Genomic DNA, 27,783 nt, shown 5'->3' with positions numbered 1-27,783 from the left:
GGGTGTATGGTTATGTTGTGTGAAAGAAGCAATTTGAATGGTTTAAAAAAAGTCACCAAAAGCAAAAATACCCTGTATAGGCTGCTGTATTGACAGGTCAAACATCCTTGCTGAGTTAATTTGCAACATTGTAAGATAAACTTTTGAACCTTAGAGTTCAGTTAGGAGGGAGTTGCTATGGTAACAGATAGAAAGGTTTGAGAGGGGGATGGGTGTTGGTTTGAAAATAGTGAGGGAAGAGTTTTCATTGGTTGAATTAAGGCATATGTGTACAAAGATAGAGATTTTCTATGCCAGTCTTGGTTTCAGTGTATTGAGAGCACACCTTCTCCTCTGCTAAAGAAAAATTGGTGTGTGTGTCTGACACTGTTTTCAATCTCCAAAAGCATTTCTAAAGGTAAGTAATGATTCATTTAATTTAGATAGAGATTTATTTTCTCTATGGAGAATATTTGGAAGCAGATAGTTATGTTTTAGAAGTGAAATTGTATGTTAGTATATAAGTCCTGCGCAGTGTTTTTTACATGTTATTTAAAAATCGATTTTGGGTGCAAATGAATGGTATTTTTATTTGGCCTTTTTTATGATTGCCATGTGCAGTTGATGCATGACTTTAAACATGGGTAATAAGTGATGCACTGGTGGCGCCAGGCTTTTATAAATGAGGCCCTGACTTTGTTTGATGATATTGAGTGGTTGTAGTTAGGTTCTGTGCAGTGTTTCTTACATGTTATTGAAAAATCGATTTTTGGGTGCAATTGATTGGTATATGTATTTGGCCCTTATTTATGAATGCCATGTGCAGCTGATGCATGACTTTAAACATGGGTAATAAGTGACGCACTGGTGGCGCAAGGCTTTCATAAATAAGGCCCTGACTTTGTTTGATGATATTGAGTGGTTGTACTTAGGTTCTGTGCAGTGTTCCTTACATGTTATTCAAAAATCGATTTTTGGGTGCAATTGATTGGTATATGTATTTGGCCCTTATTTATGATTGCCATGTGAAACTGATGCATGATTTTAAACATGGGTAATAAGTGACGCACTGGTGGCGCAAGGCTTTCATAAATAAGGCCCTGACTTTGTTTGATGATATTGATTGGTTGTACTTAGGTTCTGCGCCGTGTTTCTTACATGTTATTGAAAAATCGATTTTTGGGTGCAATTGATTAGTATATGTATTTTGCCCTAATTTATGATTGCCATGTGCAACTGATGCATGACTTTAAACATGGGTAATAAGTGACGCACTGGTGGCGCAAGGCTTTCATAAATAAGGCCTGACTTTGTTTGATGATATTGAGTGGTTGTACTTAGGTTCTGTGCAGTGTTCCTTACATGTTATTCAAAAATCGATTTTTGGGTGCAATTGATTGGTATATGTATTTGGCCCTTATTTATGATTGCCATGTGCAGCTGATGCATGACTTTAAACATGGGTAATAAGTGACGCACTGGTGGCGCAAGGCTTTCATAAATAAGGCTCTGACTTTGTTTGATGATATTGATTGGTTGTACATAGGTTCTGTGCAGTGTTCCTTACATGTTATTCAAAAATCGATTTTTGGGTGCAATTGATTGGTATATGTATTTGGCCCTTATTTATGATTGCCATGTGCAACTGATGCATGACTTTAAACATGGGTAATAAGTGACGCACTGGTGGCGCAAGGCTTTCATAAATAAGGCCTGACTTTGTTTGATGATATTGAGTGGTTGTACTTAGGTTCTGTGCAGTGTTCCTTACATGTTATTCAAAAATCGATTTTTGGGTGCAATTGATTGGTATATGTATTTGGCCCTTATTTATGATTGCCATGTGAAACTGATGCATGATTTTAAACATGGGTAATAAGTGACGCACTGGTGGCGCAAGGCTTTCATAAATAAGGCCCTGACTTTGTTTGATGATATTGAGTGGTTGTACTTAGGTTTTGCGCAGTGTTTCTTACATGTTATTCAAAAATCGATTTTTGGGTGCAATTGATTGGTATATGTATTTGGCCCTTATTTATGATTGCCATGTGCAACTGATGCATGACTTTAAACATGGGTAATAAGTGACGCACTGGTGGCGCAAGGCTTTCATAAATAAGGCCTGACTTTGTTTGATGATATTGAGTGGTTGTACTTAGGTTCTGTGCAGTGTTCCTTACATGTTATTCAAAAATCGATTTTTGGGTGCAATTGATTGGTATATGTATTTTGCCCTAATTTATGATTGCCATGTGCAGCTGATGCATGACTTTAAACATGGGTAATACGTGACGCACTGGTGGCGCAAGGCTTTCATAAATAAGGCCTGACTTTGTTTGATGATATTGAGTGGTTGTACTTAGGTTCTGTGCAGTGTTCCTTACATGTTATTCAAAAATCGATTTTTGGGTGCAATTGATTGGTATATGTATTTGGCCCTTATTTATGATTGCCATGTGCAACTGATGCATGACTTTAAACATGGGTAATAAGTGACGCACTGGTGGCGCAAGGCTTTCATAAATAAGGCCTGACTTTGTTTGATGATATTGAGTGGTTGTACTTAGGTTCTGTGCAGTGTTCCTTACATGTTATTCAAAAATCGATTTTTGGGTGCAATTGATTGGTATATGTATTTGGCCCTTATTTATGATTGCCATGTGCAGCTGATGCATGACTTTAAACATGGGTAATAAGTGACGCACTGGTGGCGCAAGGCTTTCATAAATAAGGCTCTGACTTTGTTTGATGATATTGATTGGTTGTACATAGGTTCTGCACAGTGTTTCTTACATGTTATTCAAAAATCGATTTTTGGGTGCAATTGATTGGTATATGTATTTGGCCCTTATTTATGATTGCCATGTGCAGCTGATGCATGACTTTAAACATGGGTAATAAGTGACGCACTGGTGGCGCAAGGCTTTCATAAATAAGGCCTGACTTTGTTTGATGATATTGAGTGGTTGTACTTAGGTTCTGTGCAGTGTTCCTTACATGTTATTCAAAAATCGATTTTTGGGTGCAATTGATTGGTATATGTATTTGGCCCTTATTTATGATTGCCATGTGAAACTGATGCATGATTTTAAACATGGGTAATAAGTGACGCACTGGTGGCGCAAGGCTTTCATAAATAAGGCCCTGACTTTGTTTGATGATATTGATTGGTTGTACTTAGGTTCTGCGCCGTGTTTCTTACATGTTATTGAAAAATCGATTTTTGGGTGCAATTGATTGGTATATGTATTTTGCCCTAATTTATGATTGCCATGTGCAACTGATGCATGACTTTAAACATGGGTAATAAGTGACGCACTGGTGGCGCAAGGCTTTCATAAATAAGGCCCTGACTTTGTTTGATGATATTGAGTGGTTGTACTTAGGTTCAGCGCCGTGTTTCTTACATGTTATTGAAAAATCGATTTTTGGGTGCAATTGATTGGTATATGTATTTGGCCCTTATTTATGATTGCCATGTGCAACTGATGCATGATTTTAAACATGGGTAATAAGTGACCCACTGGTGGCGCAAGGCTTTCATAAATAAGGCCCTGACTTTGTTTGATGATATTGAGTGGTTGTACTTAGGTTCTGCGCCGTGTTTCTTACATGTTATTGAAAAATCGATTTTTGGGTGCAATTGATTGGTATATGTATTTGGCCCTTATTTATGATTGCCATGTGCAGCTGATGCATGACTTTAAACATGGGTAATAAGTGACGCACTGGTGGCGCAAGGCTTTCATAAATAAGTCCCTGACTTTGTTTGATGATATTGATTGGTTGTACATAGGTTCTGCGCCGTGTTTCTTACATGTTATTGAAAAATCGATTTTTGGGTGCAATTGATTGGTATATGTATTTGGCCCTTATTTATGATTGCCATGTGCAACTGATGCATGACTTTAAACATGGGTAATAAGTGACACACTGGTGGCGCAAGGCTTTCATAAATAAGGCCCTGACTTTGTTTGATGATATTGATTGGTTGTACATAGGTTCTGCACAGTGTTTCTTACATGTTATTCAAAAATCGATTTTTGGGTGCAATTGATTGGTATATGTATTTGGCCCTTATTTATGATTGCCATGTGCAGCCGATGCAAAACTTTAAACATGGGTAATAAGTGACGCACTGGTGGCGCAAGGCCTTTATAAATCAGACCCTGACTTTGTTTGATGATATTGAGTGGTTGTACTTAGGTTTTGCGCAGTGTTTCTTACATGTTATTGAAAAATCGATTTTTGGGTGCAATTGATTGGTATTTGCATTTGGCCCTTATTTATGAATGCCATGTGCAGCTGATGCTTGACTTTAAACATGGGTAATAAGTGACGCACTGGTGGCGCAAGGCCTTTAAAAATAAAGCCATGTGTTGCTATTGTATAAACTTAAATATGTTGCAATTTATTGTTTATATTGTTTGCTTTTTAACATTACTTTGTTGTTTGCTAATAGTGGTCTTTCATGTGTTTTTTTAACAGAACAACAGATTCAAATCAACTTCTGAAAAGGAAGCAAAAATGCCTTCAAGGCAAAGAAATATCAAAAATACCATACGGAAAAGGAGAACATCAACAACAGAGTTTATGGAATCCTCTTCAACAACTACTTCAAAAAACACCAGAAAAGCTTCTGGTAAGCCAATTAAGTCTTTTCTTCGCAACATATGTCGTAGGAAAAAAAATGAAATTGCTAATGTGAATATACAGAAAAAGTCAACAAATCTAAAAAGGAAAGAGAAGCCCACAAAAAATGTTTCCATTGGACCAGGAGAGAAGAGAATGGTTAGCAATAGAAGGGTAAATGTTTTTAGGGACATTCGTAGGCGAATGTTTCGCAATAGGGTAGTTTTAAATTTGCTAAAAAATGAAAAGAAAAGTAAACTAAAAGCTGCTTTTTACAAGAAAAAGAAAAGTGTAGAAAAGATTGTTGATCAGGCTTTTGAAGTTAAGAAAAAATTATTTATTTTAATAATCAATAGAATTAGGATACTTAATAAGGCAATGGATGTTTTCAAATCGAACAGTAGATGGAAAAGAATTATTAATCGGAGTAATTTTTGTGAAGTATTTTCTGGTGAATGGATGCATAGTTCAAGTTCTGAGCCTTTTTTTAATGAGGAGAGTTACTTTCAGGAAAATGATTTGGTGCATGCAGTTGACACCAGTGGTCGTGCATATGAGGTGAAAGATAGTTGTGTGATGGAAAAAGAGAAACTTGTATCTAGAGATGCAGAAGAGGTCTTAGCTGATGAAGTTTTAGGGAGACGTACTAAGGGTCCAGTGTACACATGGAAATGCAGTAGTATTTGTAGTGTGCGACAGGAATCAATTGATTTGCTTCGAAATTTCTTACGTACATATAGTAAAAAAAGTCTCAAACAAAAAATGAAGATCCTGCAAGAGTTAGATCCTTGCAGAGTGAGAGAAAGCACAGGTTTGCAAGGGCATTCACTAGCATGTCTTTCTAGAAAAGTTTGTCGGAGTGTTTTTCATCATTTTAGGATGTTAGCAGTGCATCATAATAACGTAAGGAAATTAGTGAGGAAGTTGTATTATGCAAAAAGTCCTGCACTTAAGCTTAAACAGTTAAATAGTGCTCTTTTGCATGGATCTGAAGTGGATGTGAAGACTATTTGTGAAGAAATTGAGTTTTGTTATTTTGGGAACAAAGAGGACAGTGTAGAAATAGATATAGTAATGGATGGTAATGCAGAAGATAATGGACAAATTTCAAGTATTGAAAAGTTTGATGAGGAAATTATCAAGTTTAAGGTGAAATCAAGTGAGAGGCCTAATGTAACTTGTGTGTGTTGTCGACGGACTCATTATAAAATTCAGACTAGGTTAGTTGATTTATATGCAAAAAGTGAATTGGAAAATAATAGTGAATGGGAGGATTTTGTAAGTTATTTGTTGGTGGAGAATTCTTTTGATTTGAGTTTGGATCAGCGTATTTGCACTTATTGTTTGAAAAAATTAAATGAAAATAGAATGCCTGCAAGAGCAGTTTATAATAATCTTCAGTTGATAGATATTCCTTCTGAATTGATGGATCTAAATACTTATGAATCTATTTTGATTCAATGTGTCCATCCTTTTCAGGCTATTGTTCGCATGGAGCCTAAGACAGGGAAATTGCCTCCATCAGATTTACTGAGAGGATTAAAGGGAAGAGTTGTTTATTTGCCTCTAGATGTAAAGAAAAATATTAATACAATTGGTGTAGAAAGAGTAGAAGAAGATCCTTTAGTTATTCTAGTTAATGGGGTTCCAACAAAGAGTAAGAAAATTTGGCAAGATTTAGTGGATGTTAAAAAAGTCAAGAAGGCAACGTTGTATTTAGTTAAAAACAATGAGTACTACAAACATGTAAGTGTTGGAGTAGAGGAAACAGCTACAGAAGAAGATAGTGATTCTTCAGTTGGTCAAATTGAAAAAGTTGATGTGTCTAGAACTGAAGAAATATATGAACATTATACTGTTCATCCTTTGCATTCCAAAGAAGTAATGGGAAATGCAATTGACTTGTTTCAAATGAAGGCAGCAAAAGGAAGTCCCATTAGTGTATGGGAAGAAAGTTTGGAAGCTCGTTGTTTTCCACAATTATTTCCAACAGGTTGTGGTGGACGATATGATGATCGACCAGTTCAAATTCCTGCAGCTGAATACCGGACTCTAAGATTATATGCAGAAGATCCAAGGTTTCGTCAATGCATTCCATATTTATTTCATCTACTGTTTGAAAGTGATTTGTCTGGGCTTTCTTATGCAGTTAATCATATATTAAAAAGTGGACCTCATTTGCAAAATGTATGTGCAAGGGACTTTATGGAGAAAGTTAATCTGCAAGACAGTATTTTGGAATCTCAGCTAATCAATCTCATGGCATGTCAACGTGGAACCAACGAGTATTGGTTTCGTCGTCATGGAGAATTGAAATGTATGCTAAGAAACTTAGGAACTCCTACATGGTTCCTCACTCTTAGCTGTGCTGAGTATGCCTGGGACGATTTACTTCAATTTCTACGAGAGGCAAATGAAAACATACCAAATATAGAATTGAAAACACCAGGAGAACTGTGTTCTTTAGATCCAGTGAATGTTTGCAGATATTTTAATCATAGATTTGAAGCTATGATGTCTTTTATTACCAACAAAAAAAATCCTCCCCTTGGAGAGGTTTTGGATTTCTTTTGGAGGAAGGAATATCAAGCGAGAGGTGCTCCTCATATACATATGTTGTTGTGGATTAAAGATGCACCCAAATTTGGATCAGATTCAGATGAAACAGTGATGAGTTTCATTGAAGAGTATTCAACATGTGCTGTTCCAAAATCTACTGAAGAAAACAATTTAAGGCAACAAGTTTTACGTTTTCAATCTCATCGTTGTGGAAAGTACTGTCGTCGAAAATTTAAAAACAAGGAAAAGTACTACACGAAATGTCGTTTTGCATTTCCTCGACCAGTGATTTCTAAAGGAAGAGTAAATAATTTGATGTCATCTCTACGACATACTGTGACGAGAAAATCTCCCAAAAACACATATAATTTGAAAAGAAATGAAGAATCTAAGTACATCAACGATTACAACCCAGTGATTTTGTCCATGTGGAATGCTAACATGGATATTCAGTTCGTTGCTGACAACTCTATTGCTGTGGCTCGATATGTGACATCTTACATCACCAAAAAAGAAAAGACAGAACTGAAGGAAATGTGGGAGGACATTTCACATGAAAAGAGTCTAAGCAAGAAATTATACAGTTTCAGTCTGAAGATGTTGTCGCATCGAGAAATTGGAGCATATGAATGTTCTGATCGGTTATCATCAGCAAGTCTCTATGCCAAATCAAGAACAATCATTTGGGTGAGTCTTGGTCTTGCTGCAACACGAAACCGAGTTTTGAAATCTGTACAAGAAATTGAATATTTGGCGGAAAAAGAACCAAACAGTACAGATATTTTGAAGACAAATATGTTGGATACATACTATCCAAATAGAAGTACTCACCTTGAGAACACATGTTTGTATGAAGTTCTTCAAAACTACAGTTATAAGAGGAACATCACAGAAGATATCAATAATGGAAAATATGCACTCATTGGCTATGAAGGATGTCTAGTGAAGCAGAAAAAAGGCCATTTGATTAATCATCGAAAATTGAGTTGTGAAGTTCCAGACAAAAGAGAATTTTACTATTTAGCTCTTTTGCAACTCTTTAAGCCATGGCGTACAGAAGAGGAACTACTTGGAGATTTTCTCTGTTATGAAGACTCTTTTAATGCAACTAAGGATACCATAGAATGTCCTATTTTTCTAAATTATCTGCAAATGTTGAATGAAGAAATGGAGCAAGAAACCACAATTGCTGAAGAGATAGCTAGAAACAGTTCTCAAGATAGTCAGAGTTCTACTTCATTGAGCCAGGATCCACTAGGAGGACCAATTATCCAAAATGAAGCTGCCACTGCCATGGATGAGGTGGAAAGAGCTATGGAACAAGCTCAAGAGGATGGAGTTAACTTAGAAGATTTGGTAACGCAACTAAACATTGAGCAGAAAAAGATATATGATGAAGTCACAGAGCAGATTGAACATGGATTCAGACATGAGAAAAAAGAGTGCTCATGTATATTATTTGACCCTGTCCGACTGTATGTAAGTGGAGAAGCGGGGACAGGAAAAAGTTTTCTAATTAAAGCCGTTGCAAGTTATCTGCAGAAAAGGACTGATTCACCACTGTCTTGTGTTGTAACTGCTCCAACTGGTCTGGCAGCACATAACATTAAAGGGATTACTCTACATCGTTTATTGATGCTGCCAGTTGAACATGATAATAAATTGCATTACAACAAGCTATCTGGAGATGCGTGTTCTGAAGTTTCAAGAGTCTTGAAGAAAATGAAACTTCTTATCATAGATGAAGTAAGCATGGTCTCAAATCTAATGCTTGCTTTTGTGCATTTGAGAATGCAAGAAATTCTTAAAACAGACTATGATGTGTTATTTGGAGGAAAACACATTATTGTTTTTGGAGATCTATTGCAGTTGACTCCAGTAAAAGGACAACCAGTGTTTAAAATGCTCACGCATGAAGATACCAGGAAGTCCCTTGGAAGCATTGGAAATGTTAATATATGGCTAAATTTTAAATATGCTGAACTGCTTCAAAATATGCGACAGGCCAAGGATGAAGATTATAAAAATATTCTACAAGATGTAAGAATTGGAAAAATGACTGAGAAAGGGAAAAAAGCTTTGCATAGTCGATTAATTTCAAATTTGTATGCAAATGAAAACATTCTTCCAGAGAATATTTTTAAAAAAATGACTGAGAAGAAATCTGGGATATGTTTGATGCCAACTCTGCAAGAATGTTCCATCTTCAATCAAAAAATGTTAGACTTAGAAAATGAAGAGATTGTGAAACTGGAAGCAATAGATAAAATAGAGCATATGGGTGCAACAATTGTTTTGTCAGAAAATTTGAAAACTAAATTGCATTCATTGGAGAAAAGTATTTCAAAAACAGCTGGTTTTGAAAAGACTCTGAATGTGTGTTTAAATTGTCGTATCATTTTGAGAAGGAATTTAAATGTTGAAAGCGGTCTGGTAAATGGAGCAATGGGTTATGTTGTTGATTTTGTGAATTACAGAAATAGAGATGGAATTGAATTTTTAAAAATAAAATTTGATGGCATTGAACAAGTACAACAAATAAGTCGTTGTTCTGCTAGATTTTTACTTGTAAAAGACTTATATGTTCGCCGAAAACAGTTTCCTGTTTGTTTGGCGTATGCGGTGACAATTCATAAATCTCAAGGTTTAAGTGTAGATAGTGCATTGGTGAACATTGGAAGATCTGTGTTTAAAGAGGGTATGGCATATGTGGCATTATCTCGAGTCAGAACTTTATCAGGATTGTACTTGATTGCGTGTGATGAGACAAAGATTTCTGCCGATCTAGATTGTGTTAAAGAATACAATAGGTTAAGAAGAGAGTATGCTCCACATTTGCCTCAATATCCTCTGTTTGAAAAACGTGTGGTAGGCCGAAAAAGAAGAAATGAGGATAATTGTAGTGAGGTAGTTGCAAAAAGACAAAAAGTAGAGAAAACTGTAATTGAAAACAGGAAGAAAAAGAATTGTGGAGAAAATGTTGTTGGATTTCAGTTTGAAAACAGTTCTGGTGTCAACTGCTATGCTAATGTAGTGGTTAATGTTGTTTTTTTTCTTAAAAGTTTACAAGAACAGATTGTTGAAAATCGGGATCAAAGATTGTGTGGTTTATTGAATTCTGTGTTTCAGAAATGTAGCAGTGTTACAGCACAAATAGAAAGTGTAACAGAAATTCGAAATATTTTAGATTTGTGTTCTGGTCAAGATAAATTTTCACAGAACATTCAGCAGGATTGTCAGGAATTTTTAATGTATATGTTTGGTGTTTTGGAAGATGAAGGTGTAGATGTAGATAATCTTTTCAGTCTTTCTTATCAATGGCAGCATGACTGCCACAATTGTAGTTTATCAAGTACTACTACAATAGGCACTGAAAGATTTATATATTTGACTTTACCAGACTGTAAATCAGTGTCTTTTAAAAATCTAGTTAAAGCAGCAGATCATAATATGGTGTGTACCCAATGTAACTGTACAATGCTGTCCACATTATTTATACAAAGGTATGGGCAGTATATTATTTTAGTTTTCCAACGATGTAGACCTGATGGAACTAAATTGACAACTTCTATCAAAAATTTTGTGGCTTCTCAGTTATCAATTTCTGGAAGGACCTTTACAACTGAAGCTATTATTTATCATGATGGATCTTCGACCACCTCAGGACATTATACATGCTACTTAAAATCTGAAAATGGATGGAGTTACTGCAATGATTCTCATTTAACTTATAAACAACGTTTGCCTTATGACTCTACAAATTCTTATCTAGTGTTTTTAAAACCAAAGTTTTAGTAAAGGGAATTGGCCTTTGAAGACGGGAATAGTTAATAAAAGTTAGTTAGTTAGTTAGTTAATCTAATATTTGAAATTATTTATCTCATGTAGATACTTTAAGTGGATCTCAAAGTAAAAAATACTGATATATCTGACACAAATTGGCCGTGAGGAAAATGTAAGATATGATGTTGTTAGAAGTTGATGAAATCGAAGTTATAGAGCACAGCAGACTTTTTTTCACCAAAAGGACCTTCACTATCTGCAATCTCATGTAGATACTTTAAGTGGATCTCAAAGTAAAAAATACTGATATATCTGACACAAATTGGCCGTGAGGAAAGTGTAACATATGATGTTGTTAGATCTTTTTTCATAGGAAGTCGATGAAATGGAAGTTATAGAGCACAGCAGACTTTTTTCCACCAAAAGGACCTTCACTATCTGCAATTTGGTCTCACGGAAAAGTAAGTGAATCAAAGATTAGTGTACTTATATGAGATGTATGTTTGAATGGGTTTTTTTAAACACAATCTTTTAGATTGTGTTTTTTTTTTCCCGCTGTTATATGATGAAGACTTTGATCTCACTAATTTAAGTGAAATTCAATATATTCTGAGAACAGCAAAAATAAATAATGTAACATATTGTAGAAGTTATTGTGTAGTTTGCATTGTGTAATTTATATTGTGTTCACATTGTCTTATACTCATTTTCTTTTTCACCCTTATTTACCTCTCTTTACTAATTTACACTCTTTTTTCATCGCTGTTTCTTTAGTGCACTTCATTCACAACTTCTTAATCTAATAGGAACTGTCTGCATTTCCTCTGTTCCTTCCACCACTTTTTATCTTTTTCATATTCTCACAGTACCACTGCTTTAGTTTCCTAACCCTCTCTTTCTTTTTCTCCTTTTTTTTTCTTTCGCATCCATTGTACTGTAGTTCACTTAGTTCTTCCTTTTGTCTTTCTGTGTACTTACTCTCTCACTCCTGTTTTATCCATCGTTCTATACTAACTTCATTCCTTTCATCCCTTCACTCTGTTACTTTACTTCACTCACTCTCAATCATCTTCTATTCCTCTTTTTTATTTATAGTTTCTCAATCAGACTTCTCTCCTTTTCACTCATTTTTCTTTTATTTTCTTATCTTTACTGATTTTGATTTGATATCTTACATTCTTTTAGTATCTTATTTACCTTTAGGAATTTGTTCTCTTTCTATTTCTTTTTCCTTTTTTTTTCTCTTTCTACATTACTTTCTTTCTGTTTTTGTATCCTTCACTATTGCATCATTTCTTAGTAAACTTTTGTAGATTTTTAAACCTCATGAACTGTTGTTTCTATTTTATTATATATTTTTAAGAAATTATAACGTGTTTTTTCTTTTATCTTTCATAGATACAAGTTTGCATTGATTATATGGTAAGTGTGTTTACAAAATCTTTTTTGTTATCACCTTTTGTTTTATTTTCACTATTTTTCTGTCACCCTACCGCACCCCTATTTCCTTACTTTGCTTCCCTCACTTATTCTTTTGTTCCATGTTTACTTCCGACCACATTCAATTTCTTTCAGTACTTCTGCCTATGCACACTCCTTCACTTACCTTTTTTACTGGTTCACTTAGTCCCTTTGTGACAGTCCTTCTTTTACTCTCTCTCTTGTTTGTCTCTATTACTCCCCATGTGTTACCCTTATTCACTTACATGTACCCTCTTTCACCCCTTTTTACTTATATTCACTGATATTTACTTTCCCTCAATCACTGCTATTCTTTTCCTCTGATTCCGTCACTACCTGACATTCCCATACTTAACTGTCCTTCTTTTTACTTTCAACATCCATTTACAATCTCCCTTAACCTCTGCTTTAGTCTTCTTCCTATTTCTTCTTTCTTTTGCTCCCTTATTCATTTTTCTTTTCTCAGTTACTTCCTTTTACACTTTTTATCTGTCTTACTATCTATTACACAGTCCCTCCTTCATTTTTTTTTCTTTTTTTTTGTTAGTGCGCTGACGGTACGCGCACCGGTGCGCGCACCGAAAGCGAAATATAAAAAAAAATATTTTAAATTAAAAATATTATCTCAATATACATTATAGTGTTCATTTTTACAAAAACATACTTTAGCAATTCACTAAAAAACACATAGGTATGAGTCTATATAAAAAGTTAGGAATTAGCATTAAAAAAACCTATGAAATTCACTGAAAAAACCAAAGGTTTCACACCAGTTATAGTTAGGAATTAGCATTTAAAAAACCTATGAAATTCACTGAAAAAACCATAGGTTTCACACCAGTTATAGTTAGGAATTAGCATTTAAAAAACCTATTAAATTCACTGAAAAAACCATAGGTTTCACACCAGTTATAGTTAGCTGGAAATTTTACTGATATAAAACCATTGAAATTCCCACGTTATAGTTAGTCGGACTCACTATAACTTGCGCGTGCAATGCACTGCTGATGACATCACATATTACATCACTCATGACATGGTCAGTGACATCACTCATGACACCATCCTTGTGACATAGTGACAGACCTCCTTTCACTATAATGTAACCCTTGAGACACATATTCAAAAATAGAAACTGAAATTTTTAAAAAAATGGAGATACCTATATCAGTTACAACAAGCAATTCAGTAATTCCACTATCTATATACACATCCACTCATTCACCAATAGTTTTATATAGTCACTCATACATATACTCACTCATCATATGAAGTGATACACCTATACATCCTGTTACACACCGACATTCATCCAAAAGTTACTCACACACATATTCACACGTGCAGATAAACTATTGGACATCCATTTATTTGAATATAGAGTTATACACACACTTCCACCTTACTTCTATTTAAAATTACACATATTTATTCTCTTAAACAATCACTTATAGAAACACATACTTATTTAAACAGGAACTCTTACAATCTCTTACTCTCACATATACTCACTTATATACATCAATATTCATATATACTAGATTAAAACATATGTAGTTACTGATAAAGACACTAGTGAGACAGTCATTCACTCACTAACAAACACATATAGACACTCATTCACCCATACAGTCCTGTACATATGCTGTCTTCAAAACATAGAAACAGAGAGTCAGTCACTCATGCATCTATGTGCTAAGTAATACCCCCACCAAACCATATAGACACTCATACTGATACTAAGAGAAACATCTAATAACCCATATACATACGCATGTAGCTACTTACCAACACATGTAGCCACTTATACACAAAGTAAAACACTAATATATATATTTAAATATTTAAACATTACTCACTAATATTTACTTTTTCAGAAAGGCACATATTCACTGGATGGTGTCATCAGTGATGTCATGAGTGATGTCACTGACCATGTCATGAGTGATGTAATATGTGATGTCATCAGCAGTGCATTGCACGCGCAAGTTATAGTGAGTCCGACTAACTATAACGTGGGAATTTCAATGGTTTTATATCAGTAAAATTTCCAGCTAACTATAACTGGTGTGAAACCTATGGTTTTTTCAGTGAATTTAATAGGTTTTTTAAATGCTAATTCCTAACTATAACTGGTGTGAAACCTATGGTTTTTTCAGTGAATATATATATACATATGTATATATACCCACAATACTTCGCCACCACGATCATCAGGAAGGACGAAGGCAGACCCAGGTATCGGTGCATTAAGATTTTATTGTCAGATGCCCTACACCACCGTTTCGGCCTTGCAGAGGCCTTGATCACATGATACGCTAATGGAGAGTTTTTCCAAAATCTAAAGTGCTAGTGCTCAAAACACGTGATAACACATCCAAAGGTAATCATAGACATAGACAACCAATTACAGACTTTGTTGTCGGCATAAACTGCTGCAATGTAATTTGTGCCAAGATGCATAATAAATAAATAAATATGTAAAGAACAGCTATAGCATAAATATAATACGATATAAATGCTAAAAACAAAGCTAAAAATTCATATAAAACCAATGTACATGAACCAAAAGTTAGCTGCAAAATTGCGATTCTAGATTTTCTGTCAAAAATAAAATTGGTCACTATATGAAGCTCAATTGCACGTAACTAAAATCAAGGTAAACTACTGATTCATATTAGTTACAGCAAAATGGTTAGGGCAACAATCTTCCATTGTAAGAATATACACAAACGTCCTGCCCAAGTGGGCCATGAGATTTACCTATGGAAAAAAGTGCATAGTACTAGTGCATAAACTACAAGTGCTGACACTATTCCAAATCATAGCCGTGATTGGATATGTAAATGCTAAAAAATAAATCCTAAAATAATATTAAAGTTAAAAACATATTGGGAGGTGGCAGAACAACTGTTATCAATCGTATGATGCGGGCGGATTTGAATCTGTTAGAGGCAGGTGAAAAAATCCTCGTTTGAGTTCAACCCCTGGGGTGCCTTACTGTCCGATATAAATGATGTATCTAGTTTCCATTTGTCTTAGTAGTTGTTCACAATTACTGCCCCTTCTCAATGGCAAGACTGCATCTATAACAAAGTACTTCAGATGTAGCAAGTTATTGTCATGTATCTCTTTGAAGTGCCTTGCCACCGGATATGCGGCGTCATTGTTGATGATGGCTCTAATGTGTTGGAGCTCTAAATAGATAGATAGATAGATAGATAGATAGATAGATAGATAGATAGATAGATAGATAGATAGATAGATAGATAGATAGATAGATAGATAGATAGATAGATAGATAGATATACGTCATGGCAGTCAAAATGAATGTGGCCCATGTACACGTTATTTAGAGGAATTGTACTGATAAACACACATCTTCTTACAACAAAGAAAAGATCCAGTTCCAGCTTATGGCCACTGTCACAGTACAGCAAAACTGGCATGGGAAAATACTGTTTACTGCCTCTACTGCCTCGCAGATGGAATATTACAATTTCTTTACACAGGGACGCACCTCTCCTAATAGTCACTCTTCAGTATGATTCTAACTTATTGCACAATGTAACCCCTTGCATTGTCATTTCGATTAAATATCTTTTCTTAAAACAAATGCATATGAAATATATGCATATGAAATAAATTCCATAGAACAAACATTATATGCAGATGTGCAGAGTGTAATATACGAAAGGTCCCTCTGGAACAAGAGTTTCATCATCACGGATGAAACCCACTGTGTAGAACATTACCATAATCTTGCGACCATTAGGTTTATTCCCCAAGGGGGGACCAAATTACGCATCAGGGTTATTTGAAATATGTGGCAAGAAAGGCAAATTATGTAGCGTAATCCATGACAACATTGTTTTGATACCTTCACGCCAGAAACAACAATGTTTTTGCAAAATTTGCAATTTATGCACCAATTAATGGGGCAATTGTGTAAATCCATAATTAATTGCTGCAGCCGACGAATTGCACAATTCCACGGGCTATTCCCATTCTCCAGTGTTTTATCAACCATCTGTTGAAAGATAAAAAAAAAGCAAAACTTTCATATTCCAATCAGTGCCTTTTGCTAGCTGCATCTTGAAGCAAACAGCTTAAAGAACCTTTCACAATTACAGACAGGATGTGTTTTTAACAATGCAGTTTATAGTTTTTTTCCTAAAATTCTGTATCCTTATCTACAATATTAAGTATTGCTCTCTCTTTTTACTTCATGATTGTTGAAATAACTGTGGAGTTGGAATTTGGCCTATGTGGGCGGATCTGACACGTGCTCTAATAATGGTGTAGTGAATGTGTAGCTGAACTTAAGCACAAGTGGTTGCACAAAAGTGTGCTTATTGAGCAGTCGCATATGAAAGTACCTAACATCATCTTTTAGTATTTTGGTAATATTTAGTCGATAGGACCGCCAAACCTGTGAGAGCATGGTTGCCCGCTCCCACACCGCCAAAGTCATAATCGCATCCACAGTTTCATTTGTCTCTGGAATTAGGGCTGCTTGTCAGTTATTCTTAGTCGTGCTGGAATCTAGCTCCGAAGCTTGATTGGTTGGGCTGTAAAAGAGCATTGGCAAATAACTGTGTGCGTTATCCCCCGATACGCATGCGCGGACACAACACTAACGTCCGCGCATGCGCACTCCGATTCTGGTGCACCACGCACGCGCGAATGCTTTCCACACGCATGCTCGAGCGCTGTCCACGCATCAGAACGCACCTGGGCGCATTAGCGAGCACCATGACTCGGCATTCCGAGTCTCTCTACCATTTCCTCCACCTTGCAGGTGCGAACAATTACCCAATCAACCACAGTATATAAACTCAGCAGCAATGGCCATTACTCTACGGTTCTGCGAAGGCGGCACTACAGTTCCAGAGCAGGCTCTGCCCAGAAAAGCTGTGAGTATGATGAACAACCACTACCACTGGTAAGCGCTACTTTTCTCCCCTACAGGTCTCCTAATCTAAGTGGCTAAAAACCTCTCTTCCCTACAGGGTCAACCCCTTGCCACTTCACAACCTTGGAGCAGAATACTGCTTAAACTAGCGTAAGAAAGAACTCTTGCGCTTCCTTTCTTTTTTCCTAATCACTCATGCACTATGGCTGTGAATACCATTTTTTAGCCACCCAACCCCCGAACTTCAAGTGTGAATCTCACCCTAATGGTACCACCAATACCATTACACTGTAGCCGCCTATAGCCTGCACCCCCATCGCTATAGTGTCGGCTGCCAGATGTATAACGCAATACAATAAGTGACTCTCTTTTTCCCTTGTATGTTTTGTCCTTGTCTATATATGTTACATGTACAGGTGTTTTTGAGAAGGGAATCCCCCTCTCACACATAGATAAACACTTTAGGGCGTGTATACACATAGTCTGAATTACACACCCACTAGTTTAATCACACACACTTATTTTAATTCCGTCCTGAAGAAAGCCAGCATATTCATAAGGCACTGGCTGAAACCTGTTGACCCATCAAAGGATGTGGGAGGTCGTAACTCGCCTCTAACATCCAACAGCCTTATTTTTAACCGCTGACGGTGGCCCAGGTATTAAAGTTTAATTTCACCTTCGGGTACTGGGACCCCCGCCAAGCCGTTTTAAAGTCACATTCATAACACTCTTCACCGCACACTCAGCGACATACCTGCACCGCTGTAATCAGGCGTCGAAGCACACCCGGGACACGCTAGGTGTCACTGGGTGGGCCCGATGATGAAGCATGCCACCAATTAGGTTGGTGGGTGAGGGCTTCATGAGCACACTCACCAGGTGCTCCTACCCCCTGACGAAACATACTTGAGTCACTTAACTGTTGTTAAACTTCCCAAACATAAGCTAGTCTCTTTTTGATTTACTATAGGCCCAAGATTTTGACACAACGGCGTCCAAAAAGTGACGCAGTGAAATCTCATAGATTTCACTGCGTCACCTCTACGACCCTTTTTTGCGTCAATACGCCCCTTTTGCATATAGTACACCTGACGTAGGTATAATGTGGCGCAGGGGTTTACAAAGTGACGCATCTACCTAGATGCGTCACTTTGTAAATATGACTGAATAAGGTGCATTTTTTACAGCACTGGTGCGTCACAAAAAGTGACGCACCGGTGGCATAAAAGTGACGCATGGTCTCATAAATGAGACCTTCAGCCTTCTACTCATGCGTCATATTTAATTTATGGCGTATTATGTTGCAAGTACTTACAGATACGTCAGTATTTCAGACGTATCTGTAAGCGCAAAAGTGATGCATTGCTAAAGTGTGTCACAAAAATGATGCAACTCCAGCAATGCATATTTTCTTACCCTTCCACACCCCCGTTCCTTTTCTACATTTTCTTTGAATATCCACATTCCCCATGTTCACTCTCCTTCTCCTCACTCTCCTTCCCCACACTCACCTCCTTACAGTTCCCCTACTTCACTTCCTTTCTCCTCTCATACCTTTCTGTGCTTTCTTACTCATTTTCCTCTCCTTTATCAATGCACTCCACTTCACTTACTCTTTTTCATTTTTTTAAGAACATACAGCCAGATTCATCAAGCTAAATTGCGCTCGGAAAGGGCCAGATTCTCAGAATGCGAGTGCAATTTTTGCATTTGGGATTCATCATCCCAAATGCAAAAATCGCTATTTGCGAAATCGCATATTTGCGAGGAATTGGATTTAAGGAATCTCTATTAGAGATTCCTTAAATGCAATTCATTAACCAATTTGAAATTGCGAATTCGCAATATTTGGTCGCTATTTACCACGAAGTCTGACTTCGTGGTAAATAGCGAAAAAATCGAAAAAAGCACTTTAGTGCATTTTTCTCTGTTGCATGTTACACACACACATGTCCTTTGGACATGTGTGTGCGCAACACCTGTGTAAATTTGCATTTCAGGGGTGCTACAGGGTGTCCTTTGGACATCCCTGGCACCCTTGAAATCGTTATCCTATTTGCGATTAGCTAATTGCTAATCGCAAATAAGGAATTCTCCCCATTCATTCCTATGGGCCTTTAGGCCCATAGGAATGAATGGGGGGTTATTCCTTATTTGCGATTAGCAATTTGCTAATCGCAAATTAGGAATGTGTAGGAATCGCAATTTATTTAGCGATTCCTACTTGAATCCCGTTTTGCAAGTCCTTAATAGTGATTCCTTAATAATCGCTATTAAGGACTCGCAAAACGGCTCTTTCATGAATCTAGCTGATAGCTCTTTGATGAGAATTGGAGGTAGTTCTGAAAAGAAGTTTTTTTTTTCTTCTTTTTTCTTTTTTTAGATCAAAAACAAAAACAGGGAATAGAAACTGCTCAACAGGAGCAAAAAAAACCAAACAAATTTCGGGCTGGGAACGGCAGCGATGGTTCTCCAATGCTCGAACCATGAGCAGAACACTTTGTTCCCCATAGCAAAGTAGCTGATCACAGTCTCTGCATTTAACCTCATCGCTGCTACGGAGATTTTCCTCCTGTGCTGGATCCTTAGAAATAGGTGTGGTCATGACGGAACGGTTCCGTCATGAGCACAGCTCAACCGATGCTCATGACGGAACCGTTCCGTCATTAGCATCGAAGGGGTTAAGGACGCCTTTATTAAAAGCAGGCTGAATATTCGGAACCAGCTCTTGCGATCGCCCCCTCACCGATGTTGTTGGTCCTCCGGTTGATGTAGAGGCCCCATCACTGGGAACCTCTCGTGCCAGAGCCCTGACACTTTCCCGGGCAAAATTCTGGGGGTGCCTCCTCTCCACATGGCGAATCATTGTGGAGTTCCAAAAAGAATATTTCTTAGTGGGGTCACCCCGTGACAGGTCTGTGTGACAGATCCTGCACTCCACTTTTGGAGCATTTACCTTCTTCTGGTCATCAGGAATTGAAAAAACTTCCAAAACTTCCAAATAAACTGTTCTTTAACTTTCGGCTGAGGAACCTCTTCATCAAGGAATTTATTGGAGTCATCTTCACTGCTGGATGGTCTGGCAGCCATGATAATCCAAGATATCCAACAAAGAACCGAAAGCAAAAAGGCAGGTCTTCCAGTCACAAAAGTGAAAGAAGAAGTGAAGGAAATGGGTGGGAATTTCATTCTTTGTAAAAAAAAACTGTTAGCAACCAATGAAAAGAGTTATTTTAAAGTCACATGACTTGACGCGCTTACGCTGCGCACACCGAAGCGCTTCCGGGGGCCCTTACGCGGCGCAAACGTAGGCGCTTCCGGGGGCGCATACGCGGCGCGAACGTAGGCGCCTTCCGGTGGCGCTTACGCGGCTCGCCTAAGTGACGTTTCGATAGTTTCACAGAAATGCAAAATCATTTTCATTTCTTAAATCGAAAATACTGCTTTTATAAGTTTGGTACTAAATGTCTTGCGTTATTATTTACTTTTTATACATATTTTTTTACACGAACGCAGAAATAGCACTCTGGGTGCACTCTCCGGAGAGCTTACCGGTGCGCCCACCCAGAGCGCCCCAGGAAAAAATGATAAAAAAATAAATAAATAATTTCAAAAATATTATTAAAACATGTTTTTAATTAATAATTAATACTTATACAAAACAGCAAATAAAAAAATAAAAAATTGTAGGTTACAAACTCGATATAGAAAGGAATTAGCTTTTAAAAAACCTTTGAAATTCAGTGAAAAAAACAGAGGTTTCACAATCGTTATAGTTAGGAATTAGCATTTAAAAAACCTTTGAAATTCACTGAAAAAACCATAGGTTTAACACCAGTTATAGTTAGCTGGACATTTTACTCATACAAAACCATTGAAATTCCCACGTTATAGTTAGTTGGACTCACTATAACTCCCACACCCGCAATCCACTGCTGATGATGTCACATATTACAACATTCATGACATGGTCAGTGACATCACTGATGACATCACTGAATACATCTCAAATGACATCACTGATGACAACATCCAGTGTCTGTGTGTTTCTGTAAAGTTTAAATATGTTTTACATATTGAAGAATGAGTGGATCTATAAGTGTCTGGATGAAGGATTTAGTAGGTGCGTGACTGACTGTATGAGTGAGTGATTAAATGTGTCTTACTAAATGCATGGGTTAGTGACTAAACTGTCTGAATGTGTGCATCAGTAGGTCTCTTGTTGTGTAAGCTGCTGCATGTGTTGATCAGTAGCTATATGAGTGGCTATATGGGTTATTGATTGGTTGCCCAAGTATTTGTATGTGAGGCTGAGTGTGTGTGTGGGTGGCTGGGAGGTGTGTGAGTATGTGCATAGATTATTATTATTATTATTATTATGTTTCTTATATAGCGCCTGAATCGACCCCCGAAGGGGTATCTCCGCGCTTGCCTTGGGAACCCGTCCTGGCTTTTTTCCCTGTGAAATAGCCCCTACAGGGCATCCCCAAGGTGAAAGCCAGGCATCCCGCCGCGGGGGGCCGTTGTGGAGATTAAGCAAGCTTAATGGCCAGAGTTGCAGAGTGTGAACCCATGATTAGGTCAGGCACCGAAGCGAGAATTATCGAGTCCATAGACATTTGAGCTCAAGACCCTGCCGTGTCGGGTATTGAACCCTGGTCCTGACCTCTGCTTCAGGGTCTGCCTGCTCTAACCAGTGAGCCACACTTCTCCACATGTGTGAGCAGTTGATTCACTTGGTGTATGGGTTCAAGAGTGCATGTGGAAACAGCTGTACGGGCGGTTGACTATGTGCATGGGTGTGTTGGTGAGTGAAAGGATATCTAAGTGCTACATGTCCAAGTAAGTACATATGTAAAACACAGTGCATGTGAGAGTTGACATATATAAATGACTATACATGAGAACCTGTGATTGTGTAAGTGACTGTATGTGTACTTGTTTCAGTGATTGTAAAAGAGAGTGTGTTACTATATATTTGAATAAGTAAGGTTTGGTGTGTATAACTTTGTAGTTGAGGAAATGGGAGTGTGATTGATTCTCTGCATAACTGACTAAGAGTTTGAGTAAGTCTGTGAATGAGTGTCAGTGTGTAAGTGTCTGTATAGGTATATGACTGGATATGATAGTGTTCTATTGATGAGTGTCCGTATGTATGAGTGATTGTATGGGTGAATGAGTGGATGTGTGTGTAGACCTAGCAATCAGTGAGTGCGTATGTAGTTACTGGTATTGGTGAGTCAATAATTTCAGGAATGGTAGTTTATATTTAACACTGGGTGTATCAAAGGTTAGATTAGAGTGTGAGGAGGTGCCTCGTATTATCACATGGATGATGTCATCAGTGATGTCATTTGAGATGTCATCAGTGATGTCATCAGTGATGTCATTTGAGATGTCATCAGTGATGTCACTGACCATGTCATGAATGATGTAATATGTGACATCATCAGCAGTGGATTTAAATGTCCAGCTAACTATAAGTGGTGTTAAACCTATGGTTTTTTCAGTGAATATATATATATATATATATACCCACAATACTTCGCCACCACGATCATCAGGAAGGACGAAGGCAGACCCAGGTATCGGTGCATTAAGATTTTATTGTCAGATGCCCTGCACCAACGCCATTACACGTTTTGGCCTCGCAGAGGCCTTGATCACATGATACGCTAATGGAGAGTTTTTAGCTTTTTCAAAATCTAAAGTGCTAGTGCTCAAAACATGTGATAACACACCCAAAGGGAATCATAGACATAGACAACCAATTAAAGACATTGTTGTTGGCATAAACTGCTGCAATGTAATTTGTGCTAAGATGCATTCCAGTATTGTGATAAATATCATAGTGCAAATAACGCAAGATCCATAAACATTTATCTATACTACTATTATAAAGAGAGAACACAAACCTTTGAGCCAGGTAAACTACAAAAGTAATGCACCAATCACTACACCCAATACGCCATTTGAAAGGGGAAATGTGGCAGAAGGACATAGGCTATAGATATGTACACCATATACATTAAAAAAGCAAAAACGCCAAGAGTGGTAAAGTAGTCCCTTGGGGGCGTGGTCGTGGGCGTCTCAAACAACAAATGTGGGCGTTTACAGGGCCGGGCCAAGTGCAAATAACAAACATAGGCCAAGCGACTTCACACACACTTACATATGCACACAGAGCGGAAATGCGCTTTCACTGAATTTAGAACGCACAATATGCAGACAGAGCAGAAATGCGCTTTCAATGAATTTCTAACAAACATTTGCAAATCCCAACACATACAGCGGAAATGCGCTTTCAATGAATTTAAATTCGCATATACAGCGCGGTAACACCAATATACAAAAACAGCAGATGTGCGCACTATAAGATATATACACACATTCGTTGCAGTTACCCAGACAACATTGATGCCTTCGCATAAAAAACCGGGCGGGCCTTCCATCGACGAGGAGTGTCAAATGACGCCACACAGGGGGCAGGATTAATCGCATACTACACCAATCACAACGCACTAAAGAAACACACACGACTTCGGTTTACCAAAAAGAAAGTCTTTAACCATTGGCCATTGACCAACGACGTCACAGGGGGGTAAACACGAACAAAAAAAGCCAACATTTCTTAACGGAGAAACGCAACCGACTGCGCATTTACGAGACTTTCCTCAAATCTTGCGGACAAGATAAAACGCTTACAATAAGACATACGAATAACGAAAATAACACAACTGCCCATAATCACTCGAGCACTGCCAGGACTTCACCACACAATTGACAAAACGAAAGGGAAACTTCTTTGAAGGGATACAAAAACGAACACACGGAAAGAGCCTTCGAAAGAAAAAAATACATTAAACAGTTGACACAATACTTTCCTCACATCTTGCGGACAACATAAAACGCGGAAAACAATACATACGAATTAAAAAAATAACACAAGTGGGCCAAATCAGTTGAACAGGGCCAGGACTTGCACAGACAACTCTTCTGCGGGGCGGGCGGGGGCCTTGAAGCAGCCTTTTTCTCCCGGACAACGTCGGGACGGGCTGCTAGTAAATAAATAAATACCTAAAGAACAGCTATAGCATAAATAGAATACAATATAAATGCTATAAAACAGAGCTAAAAATTCATATAAAACCAATGTACATGACCCAAAAGTTAGCAGCAAAATTGCGGTTCTAAACTTTCTGTTAAAAATAAAATTGGTCACTATATGAAGCTCAATTGCACATAACTAAAATCAAGGTAAACTGCTGATTCGTATTATTTACAGCAAAATGGTTAGGGCAACAATCTTCCATTGTAAGAATATACACAAACGTCCTGCCCAAGTGGGCCATGAGATTTACCTATGGAAAAAAGTGCATAGTGCTAGTGCATAAAATACAAGTGCTTACACTATTCCAAATCATAGCCGTGATTGGACGTGCAATACTAAAAAAGAAATCCTAAGATAATATTAAGTTAAAAACATATTGGGAGGTGGCAGAACAACTGTTCTAAACCGTATGATGCGGGCGGATTTGAATCTGTTATAGGCTGGTGAAAAAATCCTCGCTTGAGTTCAACCCCTGGGGTGCCTTACTGTCCGATATAAATGATGTATCTAGTTTCCATTTGTCTTAGTTGTTGTTAACCCCTTCGATGCTGATGACGAGCTCAGCTCGTCATCACCCACGGGTGGCGTGTGCTGATGACGAGCTGAGCTCGTCATGTAGCGCGGCAATTTAAAAATTGCCGCACAGCGCAAAAAACGCCGCAGCAGCGATGCGGTTAACGATTACCGCCCCTTCTCAATGGCAAGACTGCATCAATGACAAAGTACTTCAGATATAGCAAGTTATTGTCATGTATCTCTTTGAAGTGCCTTGCCACCGGATAGGCGGCGTCATTGTTGATGATGGCTCTAATGTGTTGGAGCTATAGATAGATAGATAGATAGATAGATAGATAGATAGATAGATAGATAGATAGATAGATAGATAGATAGATAGATAGATAGATAGATAGATAGATAGATAGATAGATTTATGTCATGGCAGTCAAAATGAATGTGGCCCATGTACACGTTATTTAGAGGAATTGTACTAATAAACACACATCTTCTTACAACAAAGAAAAGATCCAATTCCAGCTTATTGCCACTGCCACAGTACAGCAAAACTGGCAAGGGAAAATACTGTTTACTGCCTCTACTGCCTCGCAGATGGAATATTACAATTTCTTTACACAGGGACGCACCTCTCCTAATAGCCACTCTTCAGTGTGATTTTAACTTATTGCACAATGTAACCCCTTGCATTGTCATTTCATTTAAATATCTTTTCTTAAAACAAATGCATATGAAATATATGCATATGAAATAAATTCCATAGAACAAACATTATATGCAGATGTGCAGAGTGTAATATACGAAAGGTCCCTCTGGAACAAGAGTTTCATCATCACGGATGAAACCCACTGTGTAGAACATTACCATAATCTGGCGACCATTAGGTTTATTCCCCAAGGGGGGACCAAATTATGCATCAGGGTTATTTGAAATATGTGGCAAGAAAGGCAAATTATGTAGCGTAATCCATGACAACATTGTTTTGATACCTTCACGCCAGAAACAACAATGTTTTTGCAAAATTTGCAATTTATGCACCAATTAATGGGGCAATTGTGTAAGTCCATCATTAAATGCTGCAGCCGACGAATTGCACAATTCCACGGGCTATTCCCATTCTCCAGTGTTTTATCAACCATCTGTTGAAAGATAAAAAAAAGAAAAACTTTCATATTCCAATCAGTGCCTTTTGCTAGCTGCATCTTGAAGCAAACAGCTTAAAGAACCTTTCACAATTACAGACAGAATGTGTTTTTAACAATGCAGTTTATAGTTTTTTTCCCAACATTCTGTATCCTTATCGACAATATTAAGTATTGCTCTCTCTTTTTACTGCATGATTGTTGAAATGACTGTGGAGTTGTAATTTGGCCTATAAGGCACATATGACACCTATAAGTGTTGTGGGCGGATCTGGCACGTGCTCTAATAATGGTGTAGTGAATGTGTAGCTGAACTTAAGCACAAGTGGTTGTACACAAGTGTGCTTATTGATGCAGTCGCATATGAAAGTACCTAACATCATCTTTTAGTATTTTAGTCATATTTAATCTATAGGACCGCCATGGTGATAGCATGGTTGCAGGGGCGGCTCTAGGCTCATGGCGGCCCTGGGCAGGGAGCGTAGGTAGGCGGCCCCAGAAGAGGGGGTCCGGGCGGGGCAGAGCATGGAGGCCAGAGAAGAGGGGTGGTCAGGGTGTTTTGGAAGTGGAACAGAGCAGGAGGTCGTCAAATCCCTGCCAGGGGCCACCACGCAAATATGTATCCATCCTCAGAGGATTATTATATTAAGGATATATATTGGCGTGATGGCCCCTGGGGTTTGGTGGCCCTGTGCAGGTGCACAGCTTGCACATGCCTAAGGCCGCCCCTGATGGTTGCCCGCTCCCACACCGTCAAAGTCGTAATCACGTCCACAGTTTCATTCGTCTCTGGAATTCGGGCTGCTTGTCAGTGCATGTGAGAGTTGACATATATAAATGACTATACATCAGAACCTGGGCTGCTTGACAGAGCTTGATTGGTTGGGCTGTAAAAGAGCATTGGCAGGTGTGCAAGGTTTTGGAGTAAGGGATGGTGAAGCGTGAGATCAACCACAAGTGATGTAGTTTGGCATTAGCTGCAGAGTTTATGTTATGTAAGAGAGGTACAGTGCTGAGGCTGACTCAATGTGTAATGCATATTGCGTCAGAGATGACATATTTAGCCACAAGGAACTCTTGTAAGGATTGAAGGGCTGATGACATTTGGTTATCGATATGTAGATTAAGGAGTTGTCTGGCAACTGAATTCTGATTTCCTTGTAGTCTGGAAACCAGATAGAGAGGTGCTTTAGGGTATACTCACTTGGCATAGCCGAGATGGGAAAGTACTAAGGCTAGAGTGGTCTTTAGTCTATGAGGGAAACTGACAAACAAGCATGCTTGGTAGATCTATAATCACTCCAAATTTCCTTAATTTTGTTTAGGGATTTGGAGTGATCATATTTTTGTTACCGGGTGGTGGAGGGGTATTACTTGATACATTTCCCACAAGTGGGTAACTCAGTCTTTGCTCTGTTTACCTTAATAGAATTTGGGGCTTATCTACAAGGCACGGCGTTATAATTATCGCCTCCTTAGCGTCTGTTTTCGGACGAAAAGCAGCGATAATTCTAACGCTCTATCAGCATGGACACGCTAACGCGTGAATCCATGCCTTTGTGCATATTTTCCTAGTGCCTCGCCTCGCATCGCTAATGAGATGCGAGGTAAGCGTTCCCGACTGAAACTCAGCAGGAATAAACACTAACAGGGCTACTCTCTATTATCTAGTAATTTGCTAACAC

At 38.0% G+C, this 27,783-nt stretch overlaps 1 protein-coding gene across 1 annotated transcript in view; it reads left to right on the top strand.

Annotated features, from left to right (window-relative positions):
* The first annotated feature begins 292 nt into the window (after window positions 1-292).
* The window catches only part of LOC147725520 (uncharacterized), a 69,606-nt gene continuing 42,115 nt past the window's right edge, over window positions 293-27,783 (top strand). Inside the window, exons 1-2 of the mRNA XM_086964460.1 lie at window positions 293-397; window positions 4,468-10,174. Coding sequence (XP_086820586.1) covers window positions 4,507-10,174 — 5,668 coding nt within the window. The 5' untranslated portion in view covers window positions 293-397; window positions 4,468-4,506. The remainder of the gene's footprint in view (window positions 398-4,467; window positions 10,175-27,783) is intronic.

This window comes from Lissotriton vulgaris, chromosome 3_2, assembly GCF_964263255.1.
Source record: "Lissotriton vulgaris chromosome 3_2, aLisVul1.2, whole genome shotgun sequence".
NCBI classification, from domain to species: Eukaryota; Metazoa; Chordata; class Amphibia; order Caudata; family Salamandridae; genus Lissotriton; species Lissotriton vulgaris.
This window is presented reverse-complemented; position numbering and strand designations above follow the sequence as displayed.